Source organism: Osmerus mordax, chromosome 22, assembly GCF_038355195.1.
Source record: "Osmerus mordax isolate fOsmMor3 chromosome 22, fOsmMor3.pri, whole genome shotgun sequence".
Lineage (NCBI taxonomy): Eukaryota > Metazoa > Chordata > Actinopteri > Osmeriformes > Osmeridae > Osmerus > Osmerus mordax.
In genome coordinates, this window is record NC_090071.1 from 1,657,596 (window position 1) to 1,673,785 (window position 16,190).

Here is a 16,190-nt window from a genome sequence, read left to right on the forward strand (position 1 = left end):
GTGTCCATCTGGTCCAAGTTGTCTCGGATAATCTCCACATCATGTCAGATTTGCATCCACGCTTCATAAAATGGGCACACTTAATCGGACAGCCTGTGCTGCCCAGCGGAGGATGGGGGGGGGGGGATGTTTGCCCATAGCAGGACCACTGTGTGCTAATCCACTAGGCGACTAATGCCACACAATTATGTAAGGATTTAACGTGTTTATAATTGTTTGTTGGTTCAGCTCGATTTGTGTAACCAGCTTTACCCGGAAATTAACAGTGAGACTTCCTGAATGCAGCCAGCTTGTTGGCTCTGCTGATCAAGGTCTAGGGCAGTGGTTCTCAACCCTGATCTTCAGGGAACCCCTGTCCTGAATGTTTTAGATGTTTCTGGGCTCCAACACACCTGATTCAAATGCATGTTTGTTACCAGGCTTCTACAGAGCTAGATAACGAGCCATATATTTGAATCAGGTGTGTTGGAGCAGGTTAACATCTAAAACATGCTGGACAGGGGGTCCCTGAGGACCAGGTTTGAGAACCTCTGGTTTAGGGAGTGTCTGTTCACCAGTTGAAGTACCTTTTTATTATCTTTTACCTCACCTTTGGCCTTGAGGATGGGAATGGCCTTACTTGAAATACTACCACGAGGGCAGCAAAGTATACTCACTGAGTTGAAAGGGAGTATTTGCCAGTTTTCCCGAACCCACTTTGCACAGCGCCCATTGAACTCAATACTTGTTGTCCATTGATCTAAGAAGCCTATGGATTTTTTCTTAAGAATTTCTCGACCAGAACCAGTCCTCTCTCGAATGTGAACCCCACGTCCACCGTGTCGACCCGATCCCTACCAGGTGTGATGGATGACATTGAGAACTGCTATGGAGGCTGAGGTTGCAATTGACTTGCTCTACGCCTGCTCCTTGTCCCCCACACATGGTGTGCTGGAGATCTTTCTGCTGCAGGCCAATACTTATTGACCAGTCTCAGCGATACAATGCAGAGAGCGATAATAAGGCCTAGCATGGCAATTGTATCATACAGTAGCAACTCCATCCATCTCGGTGTGGAAAGGATCACAAAGGACATTCTTTATGGGCCTTGCAAATAGCGCGACCTGGTCCTTGGCAAGCGTGGAGGCAGGTATATCTGCAGCCTTTCTGCCCATTCCATTTTAGCTCCCCTGTGCTAGTCCTTCCTCTTTGCGGGCTGGCCATTTACAGAACATCAATCCTGGCAAGTAATTTTCTGCTAGCTTGCACTGTATCTGCATAACACGTGGAAACAAAGGGTTCAATCAATCTTCGCCACTGTTGACTTCAAACACCGTTGTTCTGCATTAGAACCTGCTTCTCTTCCTTGCCGTCTTCCCCACATTTCTTTTGTCTTTGGCACTGATAATTTGTGATAGCCAGGTTCATCTCCTCCCCATCATTGGTATTCATAAGTGAATGCATGGGAAAACACAATGCAGGTCTGTCTGTATTCGTAATGGTTTGGGCAACGAGCTAACGTATGACTGAACACAGTGAAACGGTGTTGTTGTTATTTTATCTTGACAAGAATGTCAAACTGGTTTCCCATCATCAGTCAGTGTGACAAGGAATCTAAATGTTACACATCTGCATTAATATAATTATTCTATTGAGGTTGGAAACCACAGAGAGGTTGGTAACCACGGTGACACAGTGTTGGTAGAGTGACACAGCATGACTTTATGAAAGCTATTGAAAAATATTAATTTGTTGGTTTGTGTTTTTGCAGGAATTCAACATATTGCATTAAAGTGTCCATGTCACTGACTGTGGCGGAGAATGACACTGACCTCTGCTACAACTCCAAGATGCGGTACTTTGAGAAGGCGGAACTAAGCAAAAGCAAAGAGATCACCTGCCCCGACATTGGGGATTATATGCAACCAGGAAAGGAACTGGACATTTTGTGGTACAAGGTAAAACTCCATCTTCACTATGACCTATGATTTCAAATGCCTCGGATTGGTCACGGATTGGTCACAGATAGTCACGTTGAGTTCCATATTGGAAATAAAATATAAAACGTGTCTTTTTCAGGGGAATAGCTATATTCTGTCATCTGCAATCACTTTGTTAGTGAGCACACACTGTGTGCTCACTAACAGTCTAGTTAGGGCTGCTATGACAACTCTCAGGCAATTCTTAGTCATCCCGCTTGATGTGTTTGCTTGATGAGAGTAAGTCAATTCACTCAATCATGATTCACAGCCTATCTGAAAAACAACCACTTCTGATCAACTATGCTGAGAGCTTTGATTTAGCTAATCCATTTTTCATGTCACTTGAGATATCTCTCACACAGAGTCTCACACGTGACACACTATCTGAGGAGAAACTTAAGAACCTTCCCAACTCCTCCAGTCTTAAATTCCCTCTTCTGAGTAATCGAGGGGCCTCCAAACTTCCAAAGGGCATCTGACTCAACCGGTAGATTCTGCCGCCTGCCCACGTGCTGAGGCCCACTTGACAGGGTAGCAGTGAGAGGCTGGGGCCAATTCATCAAAGGAAGGAGAGTGTCAGATTAGGTGGCCACAGTACTTCTTCTGTATCCTGGTGAATCAAATTAAAAGATGGATAATGACTCTGGCTCCAGAACCTCCAGTTATTGGCTGTGCCCTAGAAGCAGGGATGATTGAATTCTGGGGGCTGGCCTTAGAGGCGCAGGTGGAAACCAAACCCACCATGCTCCAGTTTCACAGCCTTGGGGGAGCTGATGGCCCAAGGCCCCAGTTTCTGCAACTTCCTCCCCGCTGAGCTCTCCCTCCAGCATCCACTCCCACCACAGTCAGCTCAGATGCTGTGGGTGATTCATTAATGTGAGATGATGCCATGAATTCAATCAAGCTTCCTAAAGAAAAGAAAGTCAATATTGCAGTACAATACTAAATGCTAGATAAGAATTTTTTTTTTTATATATATATATATTAGGAAAAGCCAAGTCTTAAGTTTGGTAGCTGTTAAGTGCATGGCTTCAAGGGTTTGATTAGAACTTGCTTACAGGTTAATTACATCTTTCATCTTTTCAGGTTTATTCTATTCATAATGTTTCATAATAGTGTTCACAATGTTTGTCGAAGCCATTAGAAGACCAACCAGTTAGAGAATAAGCGTTTTTTCATGGTTAATTACTGTGGTAGAGTTAGATGTTAGTATAGTTAGTCCACATATTTAAATTTTAGGTATATGTTTATTGTATGCACCTTCCTGCCAAAGCAAATTCCTTGTCTGTGCAAACTTTCATGGCGAATAAATCCCTTTCTGATTCTGATTCTGATGTATTAGTGGTATCGATTTACAAGAAAATCCTCTCATTTTCCAATAGGTCTGTGTTGGTCACTGACACATCGAAAAATGTAGTACTTTACAGGAAGCTACTGTGGGTCGCCATGATAGACTGCGCCCCATCTGGTCTCCCCCCATTAATTTGTATTATCTTTTTACTTTAAGGAATGTAAGCCCAAGCAATGGAGACAAAGCATCACGAGGAGGAGAGATACTCTGTCGATAAAGGAAGTGCGAGAAGATGACATTGGAAATTACACATGTGAATTACAGTTTGGAAGTTTCCTGGTGAGGAGGACCACCGAGCTATCAGTCACTGGTAAGAACAAGGTTGCATCTGCTCCAAGCTGGAACACGATATGACACTTTCATTGTTTTGTTATTGACTTTGATGAATGTGGCAGTGCTGTGGTTGTCAGCAAAACAGCCCACCCCTTTTTATAGTAGACTGAAAATAATGGTAATGCATATTCTGTAAAGACACTCTGTGCTTTGTCATCGCAGGCGGTCTAGCAGTTGTTTACACAACTGAAGGGAAGTTATGACGTACAGGAACTGTGAAACTGCAAAGGGTTACCATTAGGAATAACTTAACACCCAGTTATTCCATTGCACCATCCCGTTCTTTGTTCGGATTTTATAAGAGAACGTCGTCTGAATAACCAGTCATTCATTGGTGGCCAACCTGGGGAGGTGGAGAACTTGAGCATGAGCAGATTTAATCCATAAAGGCAGCAGGGGGTCCAGAGAAGACAACGCTAAGCGATAAACTGTGCTTGTCTTTTAAAGCCGTCCATGAACCTTTTTGCCAGGGCCACACAGTCAATACCTCGCTGTCGTTGGGGCTCCTTTCTGCTTTAATTGCTTTAAGTAGCCGAATTTGCACAAAGCCGCTTCAGCACCTTTTCCTCTTGACGAAGACTGTTGAAATATTAAAGCTTGAACTTAAAGTTCCTTATCTCGTGGGGAGAACCGTGACAGAGTGTAGATCGTGCTTCACCGACGCTGCCACAGTCAAGGTTGATCTCGTAAACGCTTGGGCAGTTTAGAGAGAAATCCTATACAGTGTTCAATCAATGTCATGAGCATTATAGTCGATCCATTTCAGTCTTTGCAAATTTCACCCAATGATGTGTCCCCCCCCCCCACACACAAACACCCCCTCCCCCCCGAAACAGGAGAAGTCTCCAGTTTAAAGCTTATTTGCTTGGTCAGTTGTTCAAAAGTAAAATGTCACATTGTCATTCATCACACATTTGTTGCTACATGTTATGGCACATGAATGTTGTTCGAAACAGAACATTTGGGCCCTTTATTTTCCAGTTTTTTCTGTTGTTGATCTGCATAGCTTCACACAATAAAATAAACTACAACTGGTTAAGATTTAGATGTGGGCTAGCTGATAATGTGCTAAGATGATATTTGTTGATAGTTTATTATGATGGTGTATATTGAGCACCAACCAGGAGAAAAAATTGAAAAACATACTAAGCGCTCTCAGCGGATGAATTAGGAGCTTTTGCGTTCCGCTACCCATCACACATAGTGGACACTAGTTTCCGTTAATGGCTATCTGATTACAGTTTATTGTCTCCCACGGAAACAGAGGTAGGCTCCATTGAAGGCCAATTTTAGTCATCAGTCATGTCCCAGGCTGCCTCAAATGTCATCCTGGGGGACTATTTTCTCTCGCTCCGGGATACATTTAGCATTTAGGGACGGATGGTAGTAGATGATGGATGATAATACTAAACGCAGAACATCACTGTTTGTTCATTCTCATCGCTCCTTTATCCAAAACCTATTCAGAAGATTTTTTTTTTTCCAGTTTCGATTTGTTTTCAAATGAACCTGTCAATATTCAAGACAGGAGCTGATTGCTTGTGGATTGCAGAAATGTCCTGGGTGTTAAGCAGGCGTTGAGCAAGAATTGACAATTACAGGTGGTGATCGGATCTATCAGGCTGTCATCTTCTTAGACTATGCCGTCTGTTGTGGAATATAATTGAAGTCAAAGTGAAATGTCAGCACATAGGTATACACGTCCTTGCCTGAACAAACACACAAACTCGCACACAGTTTGTGTGTGCTTGACAGCGATATGATTACAGTTGTGAGTGAGGAAAGGTTGAGTTTTGAGTTTTTTCTCGGTTCTGTTGCTTTCGTTTTCTATAATAGCCTATATTAACTGACCCATTTTTTATTTTTAAATACAGTACAAAAACATGCTTGAAAAGGGTTGTAATTGGGAGTCAGATGGCTGAGCGGTGAGGGAGTCGGGCTAGTAATCTGAAGGTTGCCAGTTCGATTCCCGGCCGTGTCAAAATGACGTTGTGTCCTTGGGCCAGGCACTTCACCCTACTTGTTTCGGGGGGAATGTCCCTGTACTTACTGCAAGTCGCTCTGGATAAGAGTGTCTGCTAAATGACTAAATGTAAATGTAAATTCAGAAAACAGGCTAGTATTGAGAACAAAGACCTATTGCCTTAACGTGTGTTTGACATGCTAGAAATGATCACTAATCAGCACATGAAGGTTGTTTAAATGTGTGCACAACACTGTTCGATATATACATCTATGTTCACAATCAAAACCCAAACTGCTTGTGTTTGCTAACAACCAGATACGCCTGGTTAGGATTTAGCTGCGATTGTCATTATTCATTCTTAAACTGTGCCGCATGACTCAGCACCCTTGACCAATACTCCAAGCCACTGACTCCCCCCGTTCTATAACATCAGAAACTATCATAATCCTGTAGACGGGGAATTGAGATTGGACAGTTAAACAGCTGTAGCCTAATGTATATGGATTTACCCAAATATAGCAATCCCATTCATTCACCCGCTGTGTGTAATTACCTTTCATTTGCATTGAATATATAACCTCTCATCAACTTCATATCCCTTCGCTCTCCACCATTTATCTTCTCTATCTTAATGTCCATCTGCGGAGGCAGGGTAGGAAAGGTCAGAGGCAGGGTAGGAAAGGTCAGAGGACAGTTGATTAGCTCAGAAGACTTCTAATCTGTAATGGTCGCCCCCACAATTGTGGACTATTAAAATGAGACATTATTCCTAAATGAAATTTGGTATTTTATGACTTGTTTTATAGTGTGTGCAGTTTGATGTCTTGGATTAAACCAACTACACAGTAAAGGGATGTGCCATGGAGAGAAAAGCCCAGAGACCTGAGGAAAAATAATCTGCTTTCAGATACTGCTATTATTACGCAATTACCTTTATAACATCAGAACATTTCTCACAGGAAACGTATGTAACAAGGATCCCAACACAGGAAGTTGGAAAATAGTGCTCCAGCCAGGTCTACCTTTCCCTTGCTTCCTGAATGTCTGTATTAAAAAGGCAGCAGTTATAGAAGTATTTTCCAGTCTTTCTGAAGTAAGGCCATTAGCATATGAAGGAGGTTGAGCCATAATTGCTCTTTTAATTGATAGAGTATAATTAGGCGTGGCAAGCTGGCGCATAGAGAGCAACCTGAAGAATTTAACTGCAGGAAATGGTATTCTTTGTCGGACCATATTTGATAAGTTTGTACTTTTTCTTTTCTTTCAAAGGTGTTTGATGATGTTCTCTGTGAACGATATTCTGATGAAGTACTCACTATTCTGTGTAATTCTCTTTAATAACTCATCATTTGGAAGAGTATTAGAGCAATTTTACCACTTTTGGAAGTCAATGAGCTTCACAGAGATGGGTCATAGTTTTATTCTTTCTTAGTGGATGTGTGTGTATGTATGCAGGTGTGTGTGTGTGTCATGATCAAGGTTCTTATTATCTCAACAGCCTGAACGATGTGTCACCACTAATCATCTCCAACAAAGGAACAGCATTTCCAGAACTGGTGATGGTGAAAACCAGCTCAACGGTCACAATTAGCAGAGTTAAAGGTGGCGCTGTACCCATCTGTGCCCTCTCACACCTTAGATCACACCCGGCTTTCACTGGAACATTCTCAACTGCCACTCAACCTCTGGTCGTCGTATCAATGGAGTAAAAAAAAAAAAAAAAAAGAAAACATCCAAAAAGAATGGCCAAATAAAATCTGTCGTTTCCCGGTTATTCGACTGGATTAGATTCCTTTGGATTTTCATACGATCGTGGAAGTATGGGATCTTTGAGAGAGGAAAGACTGAGGGGAGGGGGGGAAAGGGGAGGCTGGAGAAAGTGCATGTCTAGAGCACTCGGTTTCAAGAGCACTTCTTAGAGTAAGGGCTCTTATGTCATGATGGATGTCCGTGTGATCAATTACAGTGATTTGTCATGCGCCCGGCTGCTCATTTTCATAAACGTGTTACGGAGCGAGGGCCACTGGGGGTGAGTGGGAGAGAGTGGCGCAGCATCGAAACCCTCTTAAAGACTGGAGACGTTCTATTGACTGAAACCATCGCCTGAGACAACCCTAAAAAGTGTGCTTCTCAAATCTTTCTTCACAGTGAAAGCAAGCTGTTGCACAGATATTTGTCTCCGTCTTGTTAGTTCGGTTTTTGTTTTTTTATTTTTCGTTGCTGCCTTATCGCTGCTGCTGTCGCCCCCCACCCCACCTCCTCCACAGAGAGGCGAGACCGGGCGCAGTCCACCCCCGCGCTGGTTTTTTAACAAGCTGTTAGCTGCGCATCCACCTACCACCAGTCAACCCAGCGGGCCAACTCTACCCGGCTTTGATCAAACCCAGGCATGCATTAGCGATGTGTCGGACAGCCCGGTGGGTTTTCATGACGGCTTGTGTAGTCAAAGGGATAGGCTACGTTTAGGAAACGTTTTCACCGATGCTCGTAGGGGTGGGGGGGGGTTTAATATAATCTGACAAACACACACCCACGTACGCTTTGACAACAGATTGTCTGTGTTTTTTTCCTCGTCATAAGCATAAGCATTGATTAGCCAGAAGGCTAGTGAACAGTGTGAGGGAAACGGTGTCAATTATGAGCAGTCCTCCCCCTTCTGATCAATTAAATTCCATCAGGCTACACCACAGTGTTGCGCCTGCGTACTACAGGCCTGCAGTGGATGTGACTAGTTTCCTCACGTTGCAATGGCTCTGATCTGTGTCACTGCTATGGTGATGAGGTGGCATTTTCTAGGCCCTGGCGCTGTTTTAAATAATTGAGGCCCTTATCTCCTTAGGTTTCTTTTACAAGATTTAAGGGGCATGGAGACGGCCCGGGCAGACTTAATGCACCCGCATCGCTAAGTATTGGGATTGCTAGCTGAATTTAAACGTCATTAGTAGCATAGCAAAATGATTGGGTTTTAAAATGTCTCCCTCATTAATAACACTGTCGGACTTGAGAGCTGACATCTTTATTTGTCGAACTGTAAACGTAAGTGTTTTGCAGTACCGTCAGCAAGTTATGTAATTGAACAACCAAAGTCATCTTTGTAAATTGACTCATTTAATATGTGATGTAAGGTTATTAGTTATCAGGATGGTCTCAATACTCCTGCGAGCTTCGTGAAAACCATAACCTTTGTTATAGTAACCATGGAAACCAACTGCATTGCGATAGATGATCTTGGATTTTCAAATAGTTCATGACTGTAGGTGGCTTGAAGCCAGGTCCACACTTTGAAGACTTTTTACTCAATAATAATCAGTGATCAAGGAGGAGTGATCTTCCTAATTTTACCTCAAATGTTGAACACAAGGTATACAAATACGACTGAGGAAAACTCCAAAAATTTGATTTTCTCAGCAAGGTCACTTGCATAGCCTACAATAAACTGTGTAGTTTAATGGCTTGCAAAAAGGGTTGCCAATATACAATCATTTAAAAATTAGGTGCTCTGACAAGGTTGTTTGTAAGGTGGTGAATTGATTGCATAGTTTCATGGTTAAATCACATTACCCTGGTGTAGGTTCACTGTTGAACGAGTAGGCTAATGAAAAGATCAAGTCAGTGTGCCCAAGACTTATGTGCCAATTACATTTCAATAAGATGACATGATAACCACCCACAAAACCATAAGGAGTAGGTCCCAATATAGAACAATAAACAGTCTTTTCACATATTGTCTTTCACCTTAATCATCCCTAAGTCTTCATCTTGAGTGTTTGTATTTAACATTTCGCATTATCCCTGCTACCTTGACTTAATCCACCTCCTTACTCTTTATTCATCGTCTTTTGAATTGAAAGAAAAAGCGAAATACTAAATACATTTTTACAAAACAGCCTATCTTTAATAGGATCTAGTAGAGTGAGACACATGCAGCCCTTGTGGTTTTAACGACAACACGAACATATGAGAATACACTGTGAATCCCATATAGGGTGACAGTCTTATCCCCTGTTAAAATTAAAGTATCGTTAACCTTTTCATAGGGCCCAGAGTGGCTCGTCTGGACACCTGGTCATCTTCTCTGATGAGAAGTAGTATTCTGGGGGCCAACAGGTGTGGGAGAGAGAGATGCTCTGTCATCAATATCCTCATCTGTTCCTGTAAGCCAAGATTTTCCAGTTCTCACTAGTTTCCCAGATAATAATAACAATTTAAAAAGAGATGTGGGAACTTATCTCTGTTTGAATTGGCAGATGTTGTTTTCTTCCAACAGTAGAATCTTTTGTAGAATCCCCCATTGAATGAGTTTTTTCAGCTTTTCTTTAAGAACCTGATTACTACAGAAAAAAACGAAGTTTCCACCGTTACCAAGATACAGTACATTTTGAACTAATTAGAAATATCTTCTACATTTAGTCATTTTTTTAGTCATTTAGCAGACGCTCTTCTACATCTTCTATTTTTTGACGTTTTTTTAATCTTGGCAAATGCTCAGAGTAGACGATATGGAAACAGTCATAGAATTACTCCCAACCAACTCCCAATTCAGATTTCTAAGACAAATACTTTCGTGAATTATGTGTTCCTCTACCAGCAAGTAGGCTACTGCTTTTCTTTCAGTCTAGGTTTAGGATGTAGCCTAGTCTATAGTCTAACATGGGATGTCCATGGTCTTTTAAAATCATTTTTGTCAATAAAATTAAGATCTGAATGGGCTATGCGCAGAATGTTGCAGGTGTTGCTAAACGGGGTTCATTGACAGATAGGGCCTGGGTGGGTCATAGGACTGTCTCCTGGTTGATAAGTGTCAATTAACAAAGTGTGCTTACAAATGTTCCCTAGACTCCACACTGTACATCTGGGATTCCTAATTAAGATGACGTAATTATGGCCTGTGCTTGCCAAATTAGCACTCAATTAGTGCTATCGCATCAGAGATGTGGAAACGTGGTGTTAACCTGGTGCTAATGGAATGGGAATCGCACACAAATTCATAAACGGTTGGGGAAAAGAGAGTGTTAGCTTTTTTACAATGAAGGAACTACACAATCTGTCTCTGTGATAGTTTCGCTTTTCAGGTACATCAGGTAGTTCCTGTAAGTTGTGTGCGGCCCATGTCAGTGGAAGTTGGATCATGGGAAGTCGTCTCAAAGTCAGTCAACCGTGCGTCGTGATCGGAGCAGGAGACTTAGCTTCAGAGCCGCTTGCTACTTAACAAAACGGTCGCTTGATTCGGGTTTGAACTTAAACATAGCGGATGGGTTTTTACGGCTTGCCTCTGGGGTAGCGGGAATAGAAAAATAGTTTTTTCCCCCTCTCTTTGACTGCAACAGAATCTTCACTTTTTTCAGTTTGAAATATCTCCCGACTGTTTCAGGGAAAGTCTAGTCAAGGACACATCAGCCCTGTGTCAATCCCCCGATTCCACCAACGAGATAACAATTCAATGAAGGGAGGGTGGGTGGGAGGAAGGAACGTTTGCATAATTTAAAGCGTGTAGAAATCAATTTTGCGGCATACATTACTCTGATGCTAATTAGCTGTAAATCGGCATCCCATGAAAAAGATGCATTCAGCGAGCGTCATGTGAAAGGCTCGGAGGAGTGAACGCATTCCCTGCACCTTTGAGATAAAGTTATGTTTTCTAATGACATTCTTTTGAGACGCTTCCCTGTATCGAGCTTTGGCATGTGACCAGAAATGTACATTTTTCAAGGAGGGGAAAGGGTAGATGGTGGAGGGATCAGTTATGTCACACAGAAATTAGTTTTCTTAAACTCTAGAGGATCCGCTTGTCAGCTTCCTGATCCTGAAGTCCCTCTACTGGTAGTCATGGGAACTGGGGGCTGTTTGGAAAGTGAGATGCTCTTCCTGTGTGATACTGCTTCCTGTTTCTCTCTTTCTCTTTATCCCGCATAGGCCTCTTTCCTTGACTCTTCCCTTCTACGCAATTAGATACTGCGAATGTACAAAGTAGCAGAGTAACACACGCTCTCTCTCTTTTTCTTTGTAGTCGAAACACACACAGTTACAGCCATTTACACACACACAAACCACCCTCGGTCAGAGGGATTGCTTACCAGTGCTTAGTTTAGTCCCGGTACCCAGACGAAGCTTAATGTAATGGAAATTGATTGTGTTGCTTCCAGGCTACGCTGTCATGACATGTTATTTTAGTGGCACACTAAAGCAGGCTTATGTTGAAGTTTAAAGGGGTTGGGGGAGGGAGGAAACAGAAACCCGGTGACTCGGGGCATATTCTCAACATAGCTGGCTCTGCTTTATTTATGAGATGCCACAACCAAAAAGCTCCAACATGAGCAAGGGAGAAAATGTTGTTTTCTCCCAGTCTCTCCAGAAAGCCTTGTACATGTTGAGTGATTACTTTCTCCAGCTATAAACACGGGCCCTTGCCCTAACACAGTGCCCTAACACAGGAGTGACCTAAGGCGGCTTTAAAGTTATAATTGTTGGTTGATTTAGTGGAGTCCCAGGGTCATTGTTCTGGAAGGTGCCACAACAGCCTACTAACCCCCACCTCAGTCCCCTCCATCCCTCCCCAACAAAGAACTGGAGCAAAGCCCATTTTCACGGACACAGACCATTCTCCTTTCTTGCACAAATCGGATTCTCCAAGGGGAGTAAATCACTGGCTTGTTTAGCTCTGTACCTTTGTGTCACTAAATGGCTGAAACTAGAGAAAACACACTGCACTGGACGAAAATATGTCCCTAAACTGCTGTAAGTGACACGAGCAATGAGTCCCACTGGGTCTTTTTACGACCATGTTGAGTATCTCAGCAGATTGTTATAATATCTATCATACAGACGTTATTGGTGGAGTATAATTTGTAGTGTTATGGTCCAGTAGCAGCTCAGTAGCTACACAAAGTGGATATTTGTTCTTCCTCTTCGGCTTGGAGAGATAACAACCGATAGCACCGCTAGATTTCCCCATGGACATATTAGTTGTGCGTTTGTCCAGGTGTGACGATTCTCTGCCATAGTATTACAGTACTACAGTACATTACTGCAGTAGTTGTAGAACTGTGCATTGGTCCATGAAGGTTACATTCCTTTTACTGGACAGAATGCCCTTTTCCATGTGTTCTTTTGGACAAGAGATTGATCAATCTATACATACGGTATATGTATTCTCCTTTCTCCTTTCTGTCCTTGCCCTTCCGTACACAACCCACCTCTTTCTTTCTCAGGCCACATTTCCTATCCTCTGTTTTTTGCCCCTGGATTGTCACCCGCTCTCCGTCTGGTGTGCGTCTTTCATTGTCACCGCAACCCAATTAAGGCTCTCCGCCATCCGTCTGTACCTTGAAAAGGTCTCCGTCCCCTGCAGCAGTTTGACCAGACAATTTGCCACGGAAGTCGGCGCCCATCGAGCGATCATTACAAGAGACGAGAGATGAAAGGAGTCTATAGGTGGCGGATTAATTACCACCGCCTCCCGTCGCAATCCTCCGGCATGCCGAGCAGGGACGAGGGTCAGACAGGTCATGGTTAACGCTTATGGAGGTGTGGAGTCCGCCTCGCGTGCCACTTCCCCTGCTGTGCCCGTGCCAGAGAGACCGGCCGCTGGAAGCCGGGCCCAGCGGTAAGCCTCTCTGGGTCACCAGGCACTGGCGCTTGCTGTACCTTGGGACCCACCCGATGCCAAGCCCTCAACATCCTCCAGCTTTGAGCACACACCTCAGAGAGCCTCAGAACATCAGGCAGGTGTGGGGTCAACCAATAACGTGGTTTAACTAAATGCCTTTAAGTCACTTCTAATTTCATTGGCAAAAGACAATTCAAATTAAATTAATCAAGGTTCTGTAAAGTAGTCGAGTGTGTTTGGATGACCTTGCCACGGGCTATCCCTAATTACCCTGTGGTGCTGTCAGCATTAAACCTGTCCTCCCACCATGTTGACTGTGATATTTTTCACAATGCTTAATCGTTTTTATCCAGCCATGATCAGTAACCGTCTCAAAACTTGACCAGTTCTCTCTTCCCTCTGGTTTGTTTGGTGAGGTGGATTGAATTACTTTATGTAAATGACATAAGATACACAGGAGTTCTGACCTGACTGTTGGACGAATAGCTTGGGCTTCTGTTTCGTTCCTGGTTGGTTCCTGGTGTGCTTGTTACAGTAGATCCACATTCCATCCACCCACAGGCAGAGTGCAGATGCAGGGCTGCAGTGGCAGTGCCCTGCAGCCCTGCAGGTGTTGGCACTGGCCTGCTGACCTGCAGGTGTTGGCACTGGCCTGCTGACCTGCATGAACATCTGGAGAGATTAGCCCCCAGACCCCCCAGGGATTATTTTGACAGCTGGGGGGGGGGAAGGAGGGAGGAGCGTTGGAGATTTACATTTAGTCATTTAGCAGACGCTCTTATCCAGAGCGACATACAGTAAGTACAGGGACATTCCCCTTGAGGCAAGTAGGGTGAAGTGCCTTGCCCAAGGACACAACGTCATTCGGCACGGCCGGGAATCGAACTGGCAACCTTCAGATTACTAGCCCGCTTCCCTAACAGCTCAGCCACCTGACTCCTGGTGAAGTGTGTAGAAATGGGGAGAAAGTAGGGGGGAGGGAGACACTGTCAAGGTGTGTGAAGGAAAGGTGGGGGAGGCCTTGGTCTCAGCCGCCAACCGATGATTTTATTTGACCCCAGGTTAGCACTCAGGGCTAATATAGTATGACTTCACCCTGACCCTGCGGCCCCAGCCAGAGAACGGCAGCTGCTGGATGTAATGCCGACCTGCAGTCCTGCTCTCCAACTGCAGGGCTAATACGCAGGACAACAAGTCAGCTGTTGCCGTAGTAGCATGATGAGTGCCCTGAAAGCAGCATTAAAGGCTCAATCTTGATGACCAAAGTGACTAAATAACGGGCTAATAGAGGTACGCCCACACATGCAGACAGCGATGCCCACATGTGACAGGTATGTAACAGACGTAGCCACGCTCCGTCTGACAAGGTAGTTCGCCACTCACGAGATTCGAACGCTCGGCCTCCGACTTGCCAAGCGCGACCACTACCAACTACGCCAAAGAAAAGCTAGCTCTTCTTTGACGCGGGTGGCCTCTTACATACCTGAGGAGTGAGTTTCAAGGTTCTCAGTCCGTAACACACATGCAGACAGCGATGGCTGGTAAGGTCAAGACTTGCTGGATTTTCAAAGAACTTAGCTGTGGTGTGTGGTCTCTGCGATGAGACCCACACGCTGGTTGTTGGGGCTTTGAATCTTGTTTATGTTATGAAACGTCCATTTGAGACCATTTCATTATTTAACATGGTCATGTTCTGGTTGAGGGAAAAAACACTTTCAACAGCTTTCTGCAGTTTTTAGCGTTTTCTACTGAGGTGTGTTAAAAAGCCACGTTGAATAATTCACCAAATCAACGGCGCTTTTGCAAAAGGTTTTGAGTGTTTTGTCCTGCAAATACCGCTAAAATAATTGTTGGCAGTGAACATAAACAAATGGTTTAGAGCTAAGAGTCAAGCGTCACAGAACGCTTGATTTAACGTGATACAACGCCAAATCATCCCGCTGTGGAGCTTAAGAAACCACTCCGGGGCCATTTGCAAAGAATGTTTGAGAAGTAACTGGCGTGTTGTTGTGGTTCGGAGGCAAGACGAGAAGAGAAAGAACTCAAGGCACACTTTCTTACTTGGTGTTAGCGAACAGATATCACGAGAGTGTCGTGGTTTTGGAATGAGGTGTGAGGCTGAAGTCCAGTAACTCCCCCACCAAGAGCCTCGCCGTTTTTGAGCACTTATCGCTATCGTGAGATGGATTCCTTGATTTGTTTGTCTCAAGAGCGTGCATGTCTCAAGGGGGTGCAAAGGATACGTGCTCGCGTTTTTGCACGTATTTAGCTCTTTGCAGCTGATGAGTGATCTGCTAACTAAACAAGGACGTTACCACTTGTCCTTGGGAAATGCTCAGCCCGGCTCCAAACCATTTCATTTTTTATGCAAATAGGAAAAAAGAAAACATTCAATCTCTTAATTAAAGATTATATCAGAGGCAATTTGGTGAGGGGTAAGAATGCCGACCGAGTTGACTTCAAAGGGTCGTTTTTAGAGACGGCACAGTGAAATAATTCAGCACTTTGGATAACTAAAAAGAGGGGGGGGGGGGGGGGGGAGAAAAGTTATTTGCGGGAGAAAGATTGACGTTTTTAATATCTATTGCAGCAAGTTCTCGAATTAGAACAGTGCTGTGTGTCAGTAGAAATAAGAAGCTGCGTGGTCTGTTCTGCACTTCTGTTTGCCTCGTTATAGACTTCATTATTGTGAAAACTGTGCATAATTAAAGCAATCATGATTAATTACAAAAGAGGCTTGGTTCACACATCTGCATAATTGCAACTTTCTCTAAGTTTACTTTCGCTTTGGTTTGTTGTCTAAGATTTGGATTTTTTAGAAAGCTTAGCGAGCCAAATGCAAATTGTTTTCTTTTTTCCCCTCAGAGTTGCATGAGAAGCTCTCTAGCCAAAAGGCCAACCCTCTCCTCTCTTAACTTCGTCCTAGTTTCTCATTTCTTTAGCTGGAGCCAAATCCTCTTAATGGAACTGACG

General features: G+C 43.8%; 1 protein-coding gene across 1 annotated transcript in view; it reads left to right on the forward strand.

Moving 5' to 3' along the window:
• The window catches only part of LOC136966436 (interleukin-1 receptor accessory protein-like 1), a 167,526-nt gene that overhangs the window by 81,829 nt on the left and 69,507 nt on the right, over nt 1–16,190 (forward strand). Inside the window, exons 4-5 of the mRNA XM_067260944.1 lie at nt 1,751–1,937; nt 3,469–3,622. Coding sequence (XP_067117045.1) covers nt 1,751–1,937; nt 3,469–3,622 — 341 coding nt within the window. The remainder of the gene's footprint in view (nt 1–1,750; nt 1,938–3,468; nt 3,623–16,190) is intronic.